This window comes from Lissotriton vulgaris, chromosome 11 (genome assembly GCF_964263255.1).
Source record: "Lissotriton vulgaris chromosome 11, aLisVul1.2, whole genome shotgun sequence".
In the NCBI taxonomy this organism is placed as follows: Eukaryota; Metazoa; Chordata; class Amphibia; order Caudata; family Salamandridae; genus Lissotriton; species Lissotriton vulgaris.
Genome location: NC_141699.1, coordinates 906,521,367 through 906,538,587, shown reverse-complemented (window position 1 = coordinate 906,538,587; position 17,221 = coordinate 906,521,367). Strand labels below are relative to the sequence as shown.

Genomic DNA, 17,221 nt, shown 5'->3' with positions numbered 1-17,221 from the left:
TACTGATAATGTTATTCCAGTGTGATCCTCAACAAGGGCCAAGGAGTTCACTGTCAAGGCACACCCCTTTCTAACGTCTTACCTAGCCACCTCATATTTAAAGCGAGTTTACGGAAGTTTTCAAAGGTTTGAAGAACTGCCTGTTGTAGGCTGTCTGCAGCCAGAGACTAGCATTGTGTGGAACTTGATGCACTGGACCCCTGCATGAAAACGAATACCTCCACTTCTCCCCTTCATCCATTACTTAGAAACAGCCTCTTTTTGAGACTAGTGCTGGATAAGAGCAAACACAAATGAATATTACAGTGGATACTTTGTAGCTATTCAGTTCAATTGAGCTTTATTTCGATTTAGAATATAAATCATAAAAAGCAAACAACAATCAAATTACAATACATTTGGTTTACAATAAATTCAATATGTACAGATAAAAAGAGGCGAACCAGGTCTCACAGATGTGTGGCTCAATTGGAAATAGAAATACATTTATTTGTCACTTATAAAATCAGAATGAGAAACTGTGCCTGTATCTTCTTACTTTTAGTTTTGTTAAAACATAATGAATAGTTTTAAAAATTCGCTAAAAGTTCATAGGATGACTCTCATTATTAAAAGACAAATAATTAATTTAGAAACGCTCTATGTCTAACAGTACATTTAAGGAAATTCACGACAAAATTGTAGCTATTATTATTTTGCTATTGTTAGCTTTCGTTTATGGTTTCACTGACGGCGGTAGCTACCGGCCACACAGTCAGGCAAGATAACCCTCCTTCACTGGTCTTTTCTTGATGTGTCCATGGCTGGTTCATGATTTCTACTGTACCGTCGTTTCTCACAAAATGTAATTTATTAAAATGATTTAGGAAAAAAATAATAACATAAATAGCAAGAAATTAAATGACAGCTTCATCATATAAAATCTTTAGAACACTTACATAAGCACGAGAGGAAAGTACACAAAAATTCCTGCCAGGCCGTTCCACGGTCGCTGGAAATGCAGCCACTCCTAAATATCTTTGAAGTTAAATACTTTCTGTTAGAAAATAAATTGGTAAGGAACGTGTAATACCAGCGCCGAACAGCCTCGACATTAGGGGACATTAAATAAAAAAGAAACTCCCTCTAAAACACAGCGATTTTTCGCGGCCATGTATTTGCATGATTGCAATTATTATGTTCCCGAACCTGACCTCAGCGTCGTAACTAGCTCGTGGTTCTCCGCAGGAGGCGACCTACCTAAAGAAACTCAACTTGTGTTTTATGTCTCAAAACAGCCTTTAAACTACGCCACCCCGCCCCGAGGGATGTGTACTTGACGCATCGATCGCGCTCCCCCCGCGGCTTCATACACATCTTTCAGCATTGCCAGGTTTCGGGATTTCCAGAGGTCGTCCTTCAGATCATCCAATTAATAGCAGGGCATTAATTTGGGATATCGCCCCATTGTCCCAACTGTAGCTACACCATAAACCTGTAAGCGCATCACAATAAAATACCCAAGTGAAAGGAAAAGTGGGGAGGCGTAGCGGGAGGAAATGACTGCTTACCGAACTCATCGCTTTCGTATCATTATCTATTTTCGGCGCAGGCTTCGAGGCACGTCCCACAGAGGCAGCCAGACTTGGCTAATGGTGTATTTTCCTGCGGGGTGGACGCCCCCTGGCGGGCTGCATGAGAATGAGCTAATTGCCGGACAATGACCTTGGCACCGCAGACCCTTTTGATGCGAGGGAGGTTCAGATCAAAGGGCAGCGGGTGAGAGGGCGCTTCAAAGGGGGGCGCGTCTGGTGTATATAGGGGGTGGCAGGGGTCTCCGGCAGCAGTGAGCATAGAGTCTCAGAGTACGAGGTGGCTTCTGAGCTGGGAGGGTCAGGCAGGAAGAGCCACACTCCAGCCAGCCTCTGAAAGCAGCGGACAACAAGGACTAAGTGCCAGCGGTCTGAGGGGCGCATTCAGCAAGGACACCCCACAGCCTGTTGGAGCAGCAACCACCAAGGGGGCGACTCTAGGGTGCAGCCAACAGTGCACTCCGCTCCCAAGGACACCTCACGCCCACTCCACCTCTGAGGGCAGCAGCCAGCTGAGGAGGCCCTGCGGTCGCAGACTCTAGGCCAACTCCATCGCTCGACCACTGACATGGCCTGCTTGGGGCTCCTGGCCCTCGTCCTGCTGCTGGGAGCCCAGGGGGCGCACTCCAAGCCCCACCTGAAGCTGAACCTTGAGCGGAAAGCAGGCCCAAGCGGGCCCTTGCCGGGGCTGAAGGCGACAAGCAGCGAGCACGGTCACAAGGTGGCGCCCCACGCCCTCCGGTACCCCCTGTACATGATGCAGCTGTACCGGTCCTTCAGCAGGGGGAACAACGCCAGCCTGCCGGTGAAGGAGCACCCGGGCCTGCAGGAGGCCGACACCGTGCTCAGCCTGGTGGCCAAAAGTAAGAGCCCTTCTTCCTTCAGTGTACCGCCTTCTAAAGGCAATGGCTGTCCTTTCTGGTGATACTATAGGCTGAATGACAGGGTACTGCCCAATCTTAGAATTAATTCCTTCCCTCCCTTATTTCCTTCCTTCCCACCCTCCCTCCCTTCCTTCCTCCCTCGCTCTCTCCCGCCCTTCCATCTTCCCTCCTTCTTTTCCTCCCTTTTTCCTCCCTTCACTCCCTTCCTTTCTTCTTTCCTTCCTCCCTCCTGCATTGACAATATTATTATCCATTTAAGAGTGTGACACTGTTGAAAGTACCCTTCTCGTGTTAGTCTAGAGTAGCTTCTTCATCCTACAGTGTGAACAGTCCTTTGCCTTTATGTGGTTGTTGTATGCTGTCATTTTGTGCTGATTCTGCATGTCGCCTTGTGCTTGACGTTTGACCTGCCCTTGGTTCTCTGAGGACATGTGGTTTTGACAGTATAGCTTCGCCGCAGTGTCACTTTTAGTTTTTGTGTTTTTTACGAGAGTGGTAGTACTGTGTATATGTGATGTAAAACGGAAGGAGGGAGTGTTCGTGCCAACTGTGGCATTCGCCCCACGCAGCCAATCTTGATGTGGGATTCATTCGCTTGTGCTCTCGTACCATGTTTTAATTTTACTAAATGCCCGCAGCGGTGGGTACACGGCCCCGTGTGGGTGTAGGCCGCTCTCTGCCAGCATGCCCCTGCGATACATATACCTCCTCTGCACGAGGCCCTTCTCCTACCGCATGCCTAGAGGCTATATGTCTCTCAAGCCCTAGCCTGATTTCCCCCCCCCCCCCCCCCCCCCCCCCCCCCGGTAGAACCTGTCTGTAAGCGTGACCTTCCATGGACAAGTGCCTTAGTCAGCCTGCTCTTGCGCTACTCCGCGCCGCTTAGCCTGCCTGTCTTTTTCCCCCCCTCAGTCCCCGGGTGTGCGCAGCGCAGGTCAGGGGGCGGTCGGCTGTCTGTGAGGATGAATAGTCGTGCTGGGCTCTGGCTGTTAGGATGCTTATTCCTGCCTGGGTTTGTGGATTGCACATCAGACGTCCCCTCCCAATACACATCCGTGTTTTGACATCTGCCCACTTCAGGCTTGTCCTGTGGGCGGCGGCGGCATGTTTTTGTAACCCCTCTTTCTCCCCGGACTCTGTGACTCATCCTGCGTGTTTTAGGGACAGATGCTTTGCACTTGTCACACCGTTCTTATTCTTTCCTCAGCGCTGCCGCTTACAGATTGCTATGTGCTCTCTGACACAGTTTTAGCGGTACGTGTGTAACGTGTGTAGTTTATTTCACTGCGTAGACGCAATGCGCTTTATCAATGAGGCAGCACAGTACGCCACACTGCCAGGCTCTGCTTTTGTGCGCTCGCAGCTGACGAAGTAAACCGCGCTCCAGCCGTAGGCTTTCGATAGGCAATTTAGGAGCCGTCGTAGTGTTGTTCTTCATTTTTTTAAATTTCTGTAATTTTTTATTGTATAAAAAATATATATATTTACTTGGAGCATTCATTTTAAGTGAACGCATTGGTCATAAATATTTTCATGGTGGATGTTAAGTGAAAACAGCAATTGCTTAGAAATATGTGGTCTGAGAAGTTAAGTGCTTTTAATTAGGAGTCCACTGAATGCACCAATAACAGCCGTTGTCTTTCCCTCCGCAGCCTGTGTGCAGCAGAAGGACCGGTGGACGCTATTTTTCGACATGACGTCCATAGCCACCAACAACGAGGTCCGTCTGGCAGAGCTGCGCATCCGCATCCCGGCCTTCAGCCACTCCAAGGACGTCACCGTGGAGATCTACCACAGCCACGACCGGAAGTGTCGTGACAACGAGACCTGCCACGACCAGCTCTTCCTGGGCACCTTCGTCAGCCAGCCCGCAGCCACCGCAGCCTCCTCCTGGAAGGTCTTCAACATCACCAGGATGCTCAAGTACTGGCTCAACCAGGGCCCCAGCTTCAGCAATGGCGAGTACACCCGGGCCCTGGATGTCCAAGGGGACGACATGGAGGACAGGCCCGACGCCCCCAGCAGCATCATCTCCCCAGGACCACGGGCCCAGGACCTCCACCAGCCTTCTCCTGAACAGAGTGAACTAGTTCAGCACTCAACCCCAGACAGGGTTATGCTGGTGGTGTTCTCCAAGGACAGGTCCAGAGCCGCTCCCTACAGGGCGCCCACCCTCATCAAGACAGTAGAGACCTCCAAGTATGTCACGGCTGGCGGTGACGAGGAGGACAACGGGAGCCGCAGGCACAGGAGGACCAAGAAGGACCGGCACCGCCTGCAAATGAACCACCAGCCAGCCCGGACCACAGAGGGAGGAAAACCCCTCTGCAGGAAGGTGGACATGTTTGTGGACTTTGAGCAGATCGGCTGGGCCAGCTGGATCGTGTACCCCAAGAGGTACAATGCCTACAGATGCGAGGGGCTGTGCCCGATACCAGTGGATGAAACATTCAGCCCCACCAATCATGCATACATGCAGGTAAGGCTCACTCATCAAATGTAAGCACTATTGTACCTAAGTACTGCACGATTTTGGGTGCCTGGGATGGGAGGCACAGGGAGAAAAAAAACTGTGGAAGAGCCAGGAAGCTAGCATTTACATGTTTGTGTTCCATGTTTTGGCTATGGGACATAGTGGATTTCATTGTAGGGGACTGAGTGTTGAATGCCACTGATTACTGCAGGCCAGTAAGTGCTCAGGGCCACTGAGCGTTGAGGGTCATTGAGGGTCTGGAGGCCCAGGGAGAAAATTAACTGCAGAAAATCCAGGAGGCTAGGGGTTGTATGTTTGTGTGCATGTTTTGGCTATGGGACACAGTGGATCTAATTCTAGGGGAATGAGTGGTGAATTCCACTGATTACCACTGGCCGCTAATTGCTGAGGGCCACTGAGCATTGAGGGCCATTGATGGTTTGAGAGTCACTGATGTATAATTTGTTGATGATTAGCACAGACTGCAGAGGGTCCTGATAGTCACTCCATGCTGCGATCACCCCCCCTAGCCAAGCTAAGAACCCATTCACTGGCTACTAGCTTATCATAGACATTGTAAAGGGGCCTGGACATGTTTGGGACCCGGGTAATGATCTTGCATTTATCTTATACTGTGTTGCATGTCTTAAAGTTCCAACCACAGCTCATGAATCATATCTCTTTATTCCAGAGTTTACTGAAGCTGTACCACCCAAACCGTGTGGAGTGCCCATCCTGTGTTCCAGTTAAGATGAGTCCACTTTCCATGCTGTACTACGAGAATGGCGAGGTGGTGCTACGCAACCACGAGGACATGGTAGTAGAAGAGTGTGGCTGTAACTGATGAGTGGCTGAGAACAGCCACAAGGCCAAACATTGAACAGATACAATAAGCACACACAAGAAGCTCTTCCAAATGGGGAATTGGCAATGAAGAGGCCATTCCTGATGGACTAATGGTCAGGCCAGGACTGGCACCAACTGGATCAGGACTGCCAAGCAATCGAGCAAGTTGACATTGAACATCCCTCCTGTATGGGTTCTGGGTGCCTTGTCAGAATACGTTCATCCCTATCACGAACAATGCTCTTCAGAGCTACACAATGGACTATATACAGAAGCGTAAATATATATATTTTTATATGAATTAGGGAAAATAAAACAAAAAACTGCGATTTTGAGAATTACAGCGGCATGACTAATGAGAAAGTGCTTGTTTTCTCTTCTATCAAACGTCGCAATCTCTAGACAATTCTTTTGCACAAACAATGTTAAATACTTTTATCCAAAGTCTATTTTATTTTTATCAAATATAATCTATGTACTGAAAAGATAAGATTTATCCATTCTGGGAATATAGTTTTCTTTTTTTTCTGAATTTCTTTGGCATTGTGGGTTTGAGAACCTGTGCGGGATGGCACAGTTGGGACAGAAAGGGCTACACAGAAATAGAGTAATGTACACGTACATAATTACTGAGACTGATTTCAAGTGTTCAAGACGCACAGGGGTACTAGGACAGTATGGATGGGCCTACCGTAGTCTTTGCTAATTCCATCTCAATACATTCTAAATGGAAGTCAACAGATTGGTAGCAGTTTTTAACCCTGCATAGTTGAAGAGTCATATTTTTTTCAAGATCTTTTCTTATGCTATAATGGTTCTGTCATTGTGGACAAAACTTAATTACGGATCCCAAGGAAATTTTCAAAGACACTAATAAAGCAAAGCTTGAATTCCCATCTCTGTGCGCCCCATTGACTATTCTGTAAAACCCAACAGCCATTTCACAAGTTAAGATTGTGGCAACCCAGGAACAAACCACCGGGGTGAGATGAAAACTGTATTCCTGCATATTTAAAATGCATTTCTTTTTAATAAAATCTCGAATGGTTTTTGTACTTTTACTGTGGTTGTGTTTTTTGTATTATGAAAACGCTTAATATGATTTCACTCAAACTATCTGGTTCCATTTTAGCAGTTCACAACAGGTCACTACTACCAAGCCACGTTTAGCCAGGAGTGTCTGCCGTAGATACAATGCCGGCTTGAAGCATGATCCATTTTCAGGATAACCACTTAAGATAAGCTTATATACAGTAAAAACAAAGGTACATGGTGTCTATCCTGAAAGTATGACACGAGTCAGGCTCTCCTGCACCCAAGCTGGGGACTTCTGCTTTGAGCCACTCTGACAATTTCAAATGACAGGGGCCCAGTTATGGATCCCAGCCCCCTCCAACTTAAGCGAATCACTGACATGGCTGAAACTACTTGTTTGGGTACACACAGATCATGTTTTTTTGTTTTTTTTTAGTAACTTTAAACAAAACCTTATCATCAGGCAGTTCATACCTGGTACAGAAAATAAAAAGTTGTCATGACTTTACAATATTAAAATCGCAAAACATATCACAACAAATGACACCAGCAAGCTCAAGCCATTTTAAAACCCATTCTACCCAAACCACACAGGTGAAGCACCTGCACCTCTGAGGGGCGGGCCCCGACCTCTGTCGAACAGAACACCTGCGGCGAATCTGCTCCTCCCCACCACCAAGGTAGCCTTGCGCCGTAAACGGTTGAGTGAAATTGTGAGCCTAGCCCCCCTACATGGTGTAAAATGTCCTTACAGATGAAGCCTGTCTGACCACCTCAGTGCTGTTCTAAAGCTAATGCTGAAGAGGTGGCTTAACCTTCAAATTAACTGTAGGTGTGGTCTGTTATGCTGCCTCTGTCCCACATGCGAACATGCCTAGACCGGATAAGCCTCCCTAGACCATGGGTATGGGTAGATGGGTATTCATGCAAACCGGCCTCCACCTCTGTTGTCCCAGGCCCTGGGGTTGTAGGGGCAAAGGCTGTGCACCAAAGATAACACTGCCATAAAAGGTTCCTCGACTTCAGCAACAACAGAACCCATATTGTGTAATTTGTTTTTCTCCATCCGTCCACCCTGTAGGTCTCTTCTTGTGTGGGGTGCTCGAAACCATGGCAGGCCTCCTTGTGGGTCTCCCTCTTGTCCTCTACTCAAGGGCAAAGAGCAAGGGCAGAGGAGGGATAGGTATCCACAGGGAGCCTTGGGCTTTGCCTTGCGCCCCCTGACCGGGAGAACGCTTTGTTAACAGTGTCAAAACAAGTGTGTCCATTTCACCTGGAGTCTTGCTTCCAATACCTCAGGCTTACACTTGCTAGCCACGCATTGTTTGTAACAGCCATTGCATAACTTCAAAAGTGGAGGCGACCAATGCATTAGTATGATTCGGATTCAAGAGTCTACATTCAATTCCTCCTATGGTGGTGGGGGTGGGGGGGGGGGGGGTATGGAGACCATGCTATGGTGGGGAATTGTGTCCTCGTGAACCTATTTATCATTTAGAACTGACATTTGCAGATATTTTCCCAAGTCGTAGGCCGGTGATTTTTTACTTTGTAGGGGCCTATCACTCTTGCTATGCCAGTTAACCATTGACATCCCCTGTAGGCCAGGACCTTAGAGTTTTTTACGTTTATCCTGGAGCTTCACCCAATCAGACACTCACACAATATTTTGGGTGCAATTTGACTTCATATCTGGGATGTTTCAATCTGTTGCTTTTGCTTGCAATGTATTTTTGTAATGACAGTGCTAACCTGAAAACATTGTATCCTTTCCATAACTTCCAGTTTAAAAACTTATCCCAAAACTTTTGTCCATCCAGTGAAAGCTGTTTGGTTTTTATATCAATGGCCGGTTTCACACCTCAGCAGCTCCATGGCCAGTACCGCTGTCAGAATTCAGATGTTGCCCACTGCTGCTGTCATGCTATGGCCAGGGAGTCGCTGATGGCTTAGCAGCTACCTGCTTGAATGCTTGCAGACTGTTTCAGATGCAGCAACGAAGTTAATATAAAAACACCATATTATGTTCATATCACCCCTTTCTGACCACCTCATTCCATTCCAGTTTCACACTCATAAACACTACATGGGAAGGGAAACAGGAATCTGTCAGAAGATGATTTATTCATTGGGAAAACGGTAGATTTCATGACAAAATTCAATCTGCTTCCAAATTGGATAATGGCACCTCTTTATTCCTTTTCGCGTCAGTACCTCTCACTCTGTCATGAGTAGACAGCAACCTATTTATCCTAGTAATGAAGGGACATCTCTGACTCCTGCACATTCCCATACAATTTAAAATCACTGCAACTGAAAGAAACATTTACAAAGTCTATAGGTATGGATTTAAAGCGTTAATGCATAAAAAACAGGCGTTCACAAGTGCTGTTTATATGTGTTGCATGATAAAATGCTGTTCAGCACGTTAAGGTGACCTATTAGCTTTGTCAATGGGATGGGGAGCAGTTAAAGATTTAGGGGCATATGTATGAAAGATCTGTTTTGTGAGTCCTTAATAGCGTTTTTTTGTAAATTGCTATTAAGGACTCGCAAATTGCTATGTATGTAGGATTCGCAATAATAATTGCGATTCCTACATATTCCTTAATTGAGAATCGCAAATTGTTTCTCACAAATAAGGAATCCCTTCCCATTCATTTCTATGGGCCAAGAGGCCCATAAGAATGAATGGGAATTGCGTGCACCATTTGCGAGTACCCAATAGGTATTCGCAAATTGCACATGCAATTTCAAGGGTGCAAGGGTTCCAAAAGGACACCCTGTTGCACCCCTGAAATGTGCATGTGTGCACATGTGGCACACATACATGCCATAAGGGCATGTATGTGTGCCACATGGCACTTTGAAAAAAGCAAAAAAATGCTTTTTTTGAGGAAATCGGAAATAACCACCAGCTTGAAGTTTGTGGTAATTTACTATTCCTTACAGCAATATTGCAATTTACGATGGCTACAAGAATAGCCTTTAGAGAATCGAAAATTGCGATTCCCTAACTGCATTCGCAATTTAGGTAATCGCAAATATTTGCGATTATCCAAATTTCGAATTCTTACAACTTGGAGAGTGCAAACAGGCTGATTCTATGAATCGGCCTGTTTACGATCTCAAAATGCGTTGATACATCTGGCCCTTAGTGCTTTCTGCACAGAATACATAAAAGAGTTAAATAACTAAATGTAAGAAACAGTGTGATGAATTAGGGTACTTTTCAAATGTAAAATATCTCCTCATGCATTCTAATGGAGACACAGATACACCAAATAACCACACCATGAGGTGAGAGAGAAATACTCTTCTCAGTGCAGCCAAAGTCCACTATATGTAAAAAGTGGACACTTTTAGATGCAATGTAGTACTTCATGCATCGCATTGGAAGCACTTCTCAGAGAGTGAAATAATACACCTAACATCCAATACCATGAGGATAGAGCAATACTCCTTTGAGTGGAGCCAAACCCCAGTGAATATATTTAAAGGCATTGGTATTGATAACAGTAGGTTTGCTGACAGCTGAGCTATCAAGCCAGACCTAAAAATCACATCACAAGCTAAATATTTAGCTCGTCTCATTCCAACACTTCACTATAATGTCACTTTAACCTTTGTTTTTTCAGTGAATTTCAGTTTTTTTTAACGTAAATAAGGTCTTAGAACCTAATCTAATTATAATATCTATTTAACCTTTGTATTTTTCCAGTGACTTAATTTAAAAAAATGAAATTTTAAATTGGACCAATAGCCAACCCAGTTGCGCAACCATCACAGCCTTTGGCAGCGTGGAGTTGGCAGCAGGGCCCAATCACTCATGTGTGGTTACCCTCCTGCGTGTGTTCAACCCCCACTATGTACGTAATTTAGCTGTGCATGCCCAAGATGCATTGTCTTCTCTCTTTTTTTGAAACAAAGCTTGCACAGTACCCCGGAAGCTTGCATGGCAGCTCCAGCGACAGCACAGAGACACCCAAAACCTAAATATTTTTTATTTGAAACACTTAGTGGGAACTGGGTCTCTCTGGGCTCCCCCCACAAATGTCTGGTGGTCTGGATTTCGCGGGACTGCCACCGTATGCCATTTTGATAAAAATGTTTTCAGTACATGGAAATCAATGATTTAACGGGCACTGCAACTTTTTTGAGCTGCTGCGGCTTGCCAATGAAAGCTTGAGGTACCGCTATGATGTTAAGTACCGCAGTACCCCAATACCTAACAGGAGGAAAGGCTCATTCAGTCAATGGGATTTGAGTATTTTTGACTTTTCGGTTCCACAGGAGTCTCACTGTACATAACAGTCCCAATGTCACTAATGTTATCAAGAGATTAGCCCTTTTATGACCCCCAGAGCACATTTTTAAACAAACATTTCTTAAGAACTTCTGAGCAGAATTACAGCAAATAACAAAAAGCACACTTTCTGAGTAAAAATTCTCATTTTCTGCCAAATTTGGTGTAATTCCGTTCAGCCATTTTTTTATATACCGGAGAGCAAATTTTCCTATAGGGATTAAAACGAAAATCAATGTATTGGACTCGCCTTTTATCTTGGCCCCACTTGACTTAATAATGCAGATTTTTCAATGAAGGAGCCAAAGTGTGTGAACTTTCTTTTGGATAGTTTTGTGCAGATTTGTCAAACAGCGTCAATGTTATTACCAAAACAAAAGATGCCTTTCCTATGGCTATATATACATAATATCAGGGATAAAAGTAGCATGTTCTCCAAAATAGTAGCATAGTCCCCAAAAAGAGAGGAGAACATCTCCATCTCCGACCTTGGAGGAGCAACTATGCAAATTCATAGCCACAAATCTCAATGTTTAAAACTGTGAAAAAGGCAATTGAGTGCACCAACCACCTAAAAAAATCACGCTCTCCTCTGACTACAAATTGGGAGAATTAAAGCACAATATTCCACTTGTTAATCGACAATGACACCAAATTACATATCAATTGGGAAGGGTTTGTGGAATTCAAACTAGGGCCTGGACCTGATAGGGGGTAACAACTCATGACACCTCCCCAGGGACTACTGGCTGAGGGCACATATGTTCTGAAAAATTAAACATGCAAGGTTGTGCTCCTCCTATCAAGCACACTTCTATTTAGAGATATCCTGGACCTTCATGGAAGCTCGATCATCTGGCTCAGAGGAAACACTACCTACCGAAAGGGACCACAACTATCCAACACTTTCCAACATGATTACCTGCATCGAACACAAATGAAAGGCTCCACAACAACAAAAGGGATGCAAACGAGACTGCAAAATAACTCTAGGATGAAAAGGTGGATAAATAGGGGGTACTAGCTAATCACTAGAAAAATTAATGGTTTGGTAAATGGGAAAAGAGAGAAAAACAAGGCCATTGAGGAATCAGGCGTTTGGGAGCGGGAAGGCATTACCTTGTTTAAAGTGGTGTGCTGCTGTCAGGCCCCAACTGCGATAGAGACAAAATAATAATAATACAAAAACACAGCAAGGACTTGGCACGTAGGATGCGGCAGGCATAACAAAGTGGGCCAGCAAATCTCGCAAATGGTTTAAATCCTGGTGTTTTCATGCAGCGGAACTAGAGTGACCACAAACCAACTGCTGACCAATGGCAGCTTGCTGCTCAGAAGCGGAAGCTTTGGTATGCAACCATAAATGATCACTATAATATCAGAAAATTTACCACTCCCTCATCACCCCATAAACCCAAGTTGTGTGAAGTTTCCCCTGATAAGCTGGTGTTTATGGAATGTTTTGCTTTTAATTATTGCTTGCTTTCTGCACTGATAGTGCATGTGTATAGACAGCGTGTGTACAGGGTATATGAGATCCAAATACAGTTTTACAAATCAAACTTATTGTAGTACACCATACAATACTTCTTTAGTGAGTCTGTGGTCATGCGCGCTCGCTCTTTCCTTCCTATGTAAACGTTTATCTGTGAAAAGGCCCTCTCACCATTGGCACTTGAGATGGGCAACGCCAAAATAGTCAGTACACAATTTGCTAACTCTGGCCAATGACATAGTTTTCCATGCCAGTACTGGTGCACCTGAAGATTGTGATTCTCCAGAACATGTTCTGCAACATATGCATTGAATTGGGCACATATGCCCTCAGAATTGAAGCAGTCAAAAATGAAGCAGTTCTTTTCAAAGTCTGGAAAAAAATCAGAAGGGATCTAGAACTTGTGCAGAGTACCCCAGTGAGGCTTCATTAACTTCAAATGCCATGGTTGGAGAAGGGACATTTCTATGCATCATCGCAAGCCATTTCCCATAGACTGTAAAATAATATTTCCTGAATTTTTCCTCCACATTTCTTTGCTTACCAAGTGGTAAGAATTCTAACATGCAGCATGTTGCAGTGCCAAAGTAACTAAAAGTGTCGCCCAGCCTACTCTCAAGAAGATGTTTCAGATCTACACCAATTACGCTGAACACTTGATAGACAGGGGTGTTTTCAGACTCTAGTATTTTGATTATGTTCACTACATCAGTCATGTATTCCTATAAAAACCTAAGTATGCAGTAGACTGTATGTTTTTCACATCACTATCAATATGTGACCAAAGATCATCACATTTCTTGCCTTTGGCATCATTACTAAGCTGTAAATGGTCGCCACATGGATAATATAGAATTCACAGCCTCTAGGACTGAGGACCACCGGCTAAATGACAGTTAGGGTGACTCTTCCTTTGATGCCACACAAAGCACAAAATGAGAATTATTTGCATTTTAGTTCCTGGGCATACCGAAACAGTGCACCAGATTGGACTACAAAGTCAATGGCATTCTTCATTAACTCTGAAGATTGTAAAGATGCTTTCAGCATATCACCTAGCAAGTTAACAAGGATATCTTACAGGGAAGCACTTCAGCCCAGGTATCGATTTTGACAGGTCATCATACAGCTTTTTCATATATGTAGCTGAATTACTGCAAATACAAGCAATATCACTCTAATCTTTATTAAACTTTGTAGCAACTTTTTTGCAGCAGCATTTCAAGTGACACTGCTTTCCATGTTTACCAACCGTTTGCTGTTATGTTTTCACCACTATCTCAGATGCTTGGTGACAACACTCTTTTCACATATACCTGTCACTACACCGTGCATTAAATGTTTAAAGCCTGGAGTGTGTGGCAATTCGTCTAGCGGAGAAGCGTGGCTCAATGGTTAGAGCGGCAGACCCTGGTGCAGAGGTCTGGCCCGGGACCAGGGTTCAATTCCCACCTCGGTGGCTCTTGGACTCAATTTACCCGGACCTGATAATTCTCGCCTCTGTGCCTAGTCTAATCATGGGTCCCACTCTGTGACTCTGGGCACTAGATTGCTTAATCTCCACAACGGCCCCAGCAGCGCTGTGGATGCCTGGCTTCACCTTGGGGGTGCCCAGGAGTGGACATTTCCCAGGAAATCAGGATGGGTTCCACAGCGGTATGAATACAGCGCTATGAGGCCTCCGGGTAGAAGTGCGCTATATAAATACTCTACATTTACATCTACACTCAGTAATGACTTGCTAGAAAAGGCGACTGATGTATCAAAGGATTTCACCTACTCTCTGTCTGTGGGTAAATGTATGGTATATATTGGGAAAGATTCTTATGAAACCAGACATTTTACCTATCAGTGAAATCAAATGTAGCCAAAATATTAAATATGATTTTGATATTTCCTGATTCTCTACAGTTTATAAAATAACAGTTTATAAAATAACTAAATAAGACCTAAACATGCTTCTAAACACTGCATCTTTAGACCAAAGACCACAAAACTGAAAAAAGCAGATGGAGGAAGAAACATTATTTTAGTGACATTCCTAAAGAACAAAACTCAAAGTAAAATAATGTAAGCCCAGTCTTTCTCACCGCTGCCTTGTATAACAAAGTTACATTGTATTGGCCCCTTCAAGAAGAAATAAAATGAATCTTTCGCTCATCTTTTCCTTTCTTTGAATGGCACTTACTTTGTGGTTGTGAAGGTGTTTTTTCAGTGTTTTTATGTTTACACTGGTGATGGCTATTTTTCTTTCGGTGGGGTTTTATCAGTTACTAGCAGCCTGTCCCGACCTTGTCCGGGAGTAATCAGGCTTCCCCGACCCCCGCCTGCCCCGACATTGTCCAGCATTTCGGGCCCCCGCCCGCCCCGTCCCCCGCCTGCCCTGACCCCCGCCTGCTTGACATTGTCCCCGGGAGCCTTAAAAAGGCGACATATGATAGTCACAGCAGTGCATTATAATATAAAACCGTCTCACTGTATTGCAGCTATTACTCCAGCCTTCGCCTGGAAATGACCATTTCCATGTGTTTAGAGTGGGGATAAACCAAACCAGATTTCCTGGCTTTCCTTCGGGCTGCTTGCTTTCCCCGTACCCGCCCGCCCCGTCCCCCGCCTGCCCCGACCCCCGCCTGCACCGACATTGTCCCCCGGAGCCTTAAAAAGGCGACATATGATAGTCACAGCAGTGCGCTTCGGGCTGTTTGTTTTCCCCGTCCACATGAAAAGTACCACGAAAAGAGGGCACATTTAAACACGGCTCCAAGGTTGATGGATCACTTTCGCCTGTGGGGTCTCTTTGAGCGGGGTTTACCCTTGACGGAGCTCGGCATGCCGAGATTCCAGCATGGTAACATAATGCCCGCGTGTCAACCTAAACCCTTAAAGCTGAAACGCTGAAATGCTGGCCCTCTGCAGTTCAACTTCCTGAGCTGTGTTTGAGGTAAAACTAATGAGCGTGATGGTGGTAGTTTGGAGCCTTACATCACCCCGTCCCCCCGCCTGCCCGACCCCCGCTGCCTTACCTCAACCGCCGCTCCTCAGTGCACCGCTCCTCGCCGCTCGTCACCGTTCCTCCCCGGGCCATGTCCGCCGCTACTGGACGCCGCTCCTCCCCGTGCTCCTGACGTCAGCACGCAGGTCGCGGCCAGTGCTACTTCGAGGGGACTACTTTTTTTATAATGTAAATTTTTTAAATATAACGTATTTTTTAACTTTATATAGCCTATGTCCATCTGCACACCCTGAGGATTCCAATAATGTATCGGGTGTGTGGAATGGAGCTGTGGTTCCCGAGTTTACCCGTCTCAAAGCCTCAAAGTTCTTCCTTTATAATAGTAGTATAGATTATAGGTTTAAATCTAAAACCAGACAGCCTAATTATATGGTATGGTTGTGCGACCTTACTGTGTAATACACTCGCAAAGACTGTCTTAGGTCCAGTCTGGCTCATTTGTCAAACCATAAGCTAAACCCTGGGTAGCTATGGCTTTGAGTAGCAAGGCGTAAACAAATGACCTAGTATAAAGCATTTCATGATACAAAATATTAAAGCCACACGCCATGAAAGAAAACTCGATAGCAATTTGTAAAAAAAGCGGAATTTTAAAATGAACTTTTAGAGTCAAGGATGAGAAAAATCAACCGGTGTGTTCTGGAGATACATATTTTAAAAGAAAACTTGAATCTCAGTTTAACCACAAACAAGCATTGGTAATTGTAAAGTAGTTAAACTTTTGAGAAGTTTGTGAGAGTTGTGCTCAACTACTCAGGCCTGACGTGGGCGACCAAATCCAACAGGGAGAAGGTCTGGGGGCCAACAAGGAGTATTTGGACAGTTACGTGGCCACCTAACCGTTTTCCAGTCTAGTTCCAAACTTTACAGCTCGGCAGCCATAGACTTCAGAGAAGTGGTCCTGCTGCTGTTCATGCAGGAGATGGAAGATGCTCAAGGATGCTCTGAGTGCAGTGCGGTCAACGGGGGCACCTTTGTGGTTGTTCCTTGGTCCACGGGTCAGGTTGGGCAACTTTGGTTACAGTGGTAGGGCTCCCTCAAAGTCGTCCTTGAACTAGTAGAAAACCAGCTGCTGCTGTCCTACCAGTCTCTGTCCACCGCAGTCCCAGCAATATCTTTTAGTGGAGGCTGGTGGCCCTCCTGGGTGACCAATCTGGACTCAGACAACACTTCTAGGCCTGGTAGACTCTGGTGCAACTTTTGGCCTTCGAGGATTGCTCCCTTGCAGCTCCAAGAGGCCGTCAGCCGTAATTCTCCAGAAGTGGAAACTGACTTGCCAAGTTAAGGCTGCTTCAGCTTTGATGCCCCTGGTGCTGGTTCCAGGGGGCCAGCTGACTAACCTGTGGAGTCACTTCTTTGGTCTGAGGCTTGGGAGTGACTTTACCCAAAGCCAGGAGCCACAGTCACACTTCTCTCTTTGCTAGCTTAAGGTGCAGCAAGTGTAGTCCCGCAGATGGTGCAGCCTTCCTTTGTCAAGTCCAGGTGTAAGCAGGCAAGTCCTTCTTTGGTCCTTTCTCCAGTTCTGGCTTGATTTGAGTTTCAGGGTTCCAGGGGTCCTATATTTATGCAGAGAAAGTGCCCTGGAGAGGGGCTAGGGG

General features: G+C 45.4%; 1 protein-coding gene across 1 annotated transcript; it reads left to right on the top strand.

The window, feature by feature from the left end:
• Positions 1–2,139: 2,139 nt before the first annotated feature.
• Positions 2,140–5,772, top strand: LOC147683668 (nodal homolog 2-A-like). Its single transcript, XM_086944886.1, has 3 exons — positions 2,140–2,434; positions 4,108–4,934; positions 5,620–5,772. The coding sequence occupies exons 1-3, from the start codon at positions 2,140–2,142 to the stop codon at positions 5,770–5,772; spliced, it is 1,275 nt and encodes a 424-aa protein (XP_086801012.1).
• Positions 5,773–17,221: the final 11,449 nt, after the last annotated feature.

What these genes read in the sequence shown, in the direction of transcription:
- LOC147683668 (XM_086944886.1), top strand. Translation starts at nt 2,140, where the DNA reads ATGGCCTGCTTGGGGCTCCTGGCCCTCGTCCTGCTGCTGGGAGCCCAG. An exon ending in GCTCAGCCTGGTGGCCAAAA is followed by an intron (nt 2,435 to 4,107) that starts GTAAGAGCCCTT and finishes TTCCCTCCGCAG; the next exon opens with CCTGTGTGCAGCAGAAGGAC. An exon ending in CCAATCATGCATACATGCAG is followed by an intron (nt 4,935 to 5,619) that starts GTAAGGCTCACT and finishes TCTTTATTCCAG; the next exon opens with AGTTTACTGAAGCTGTACCA.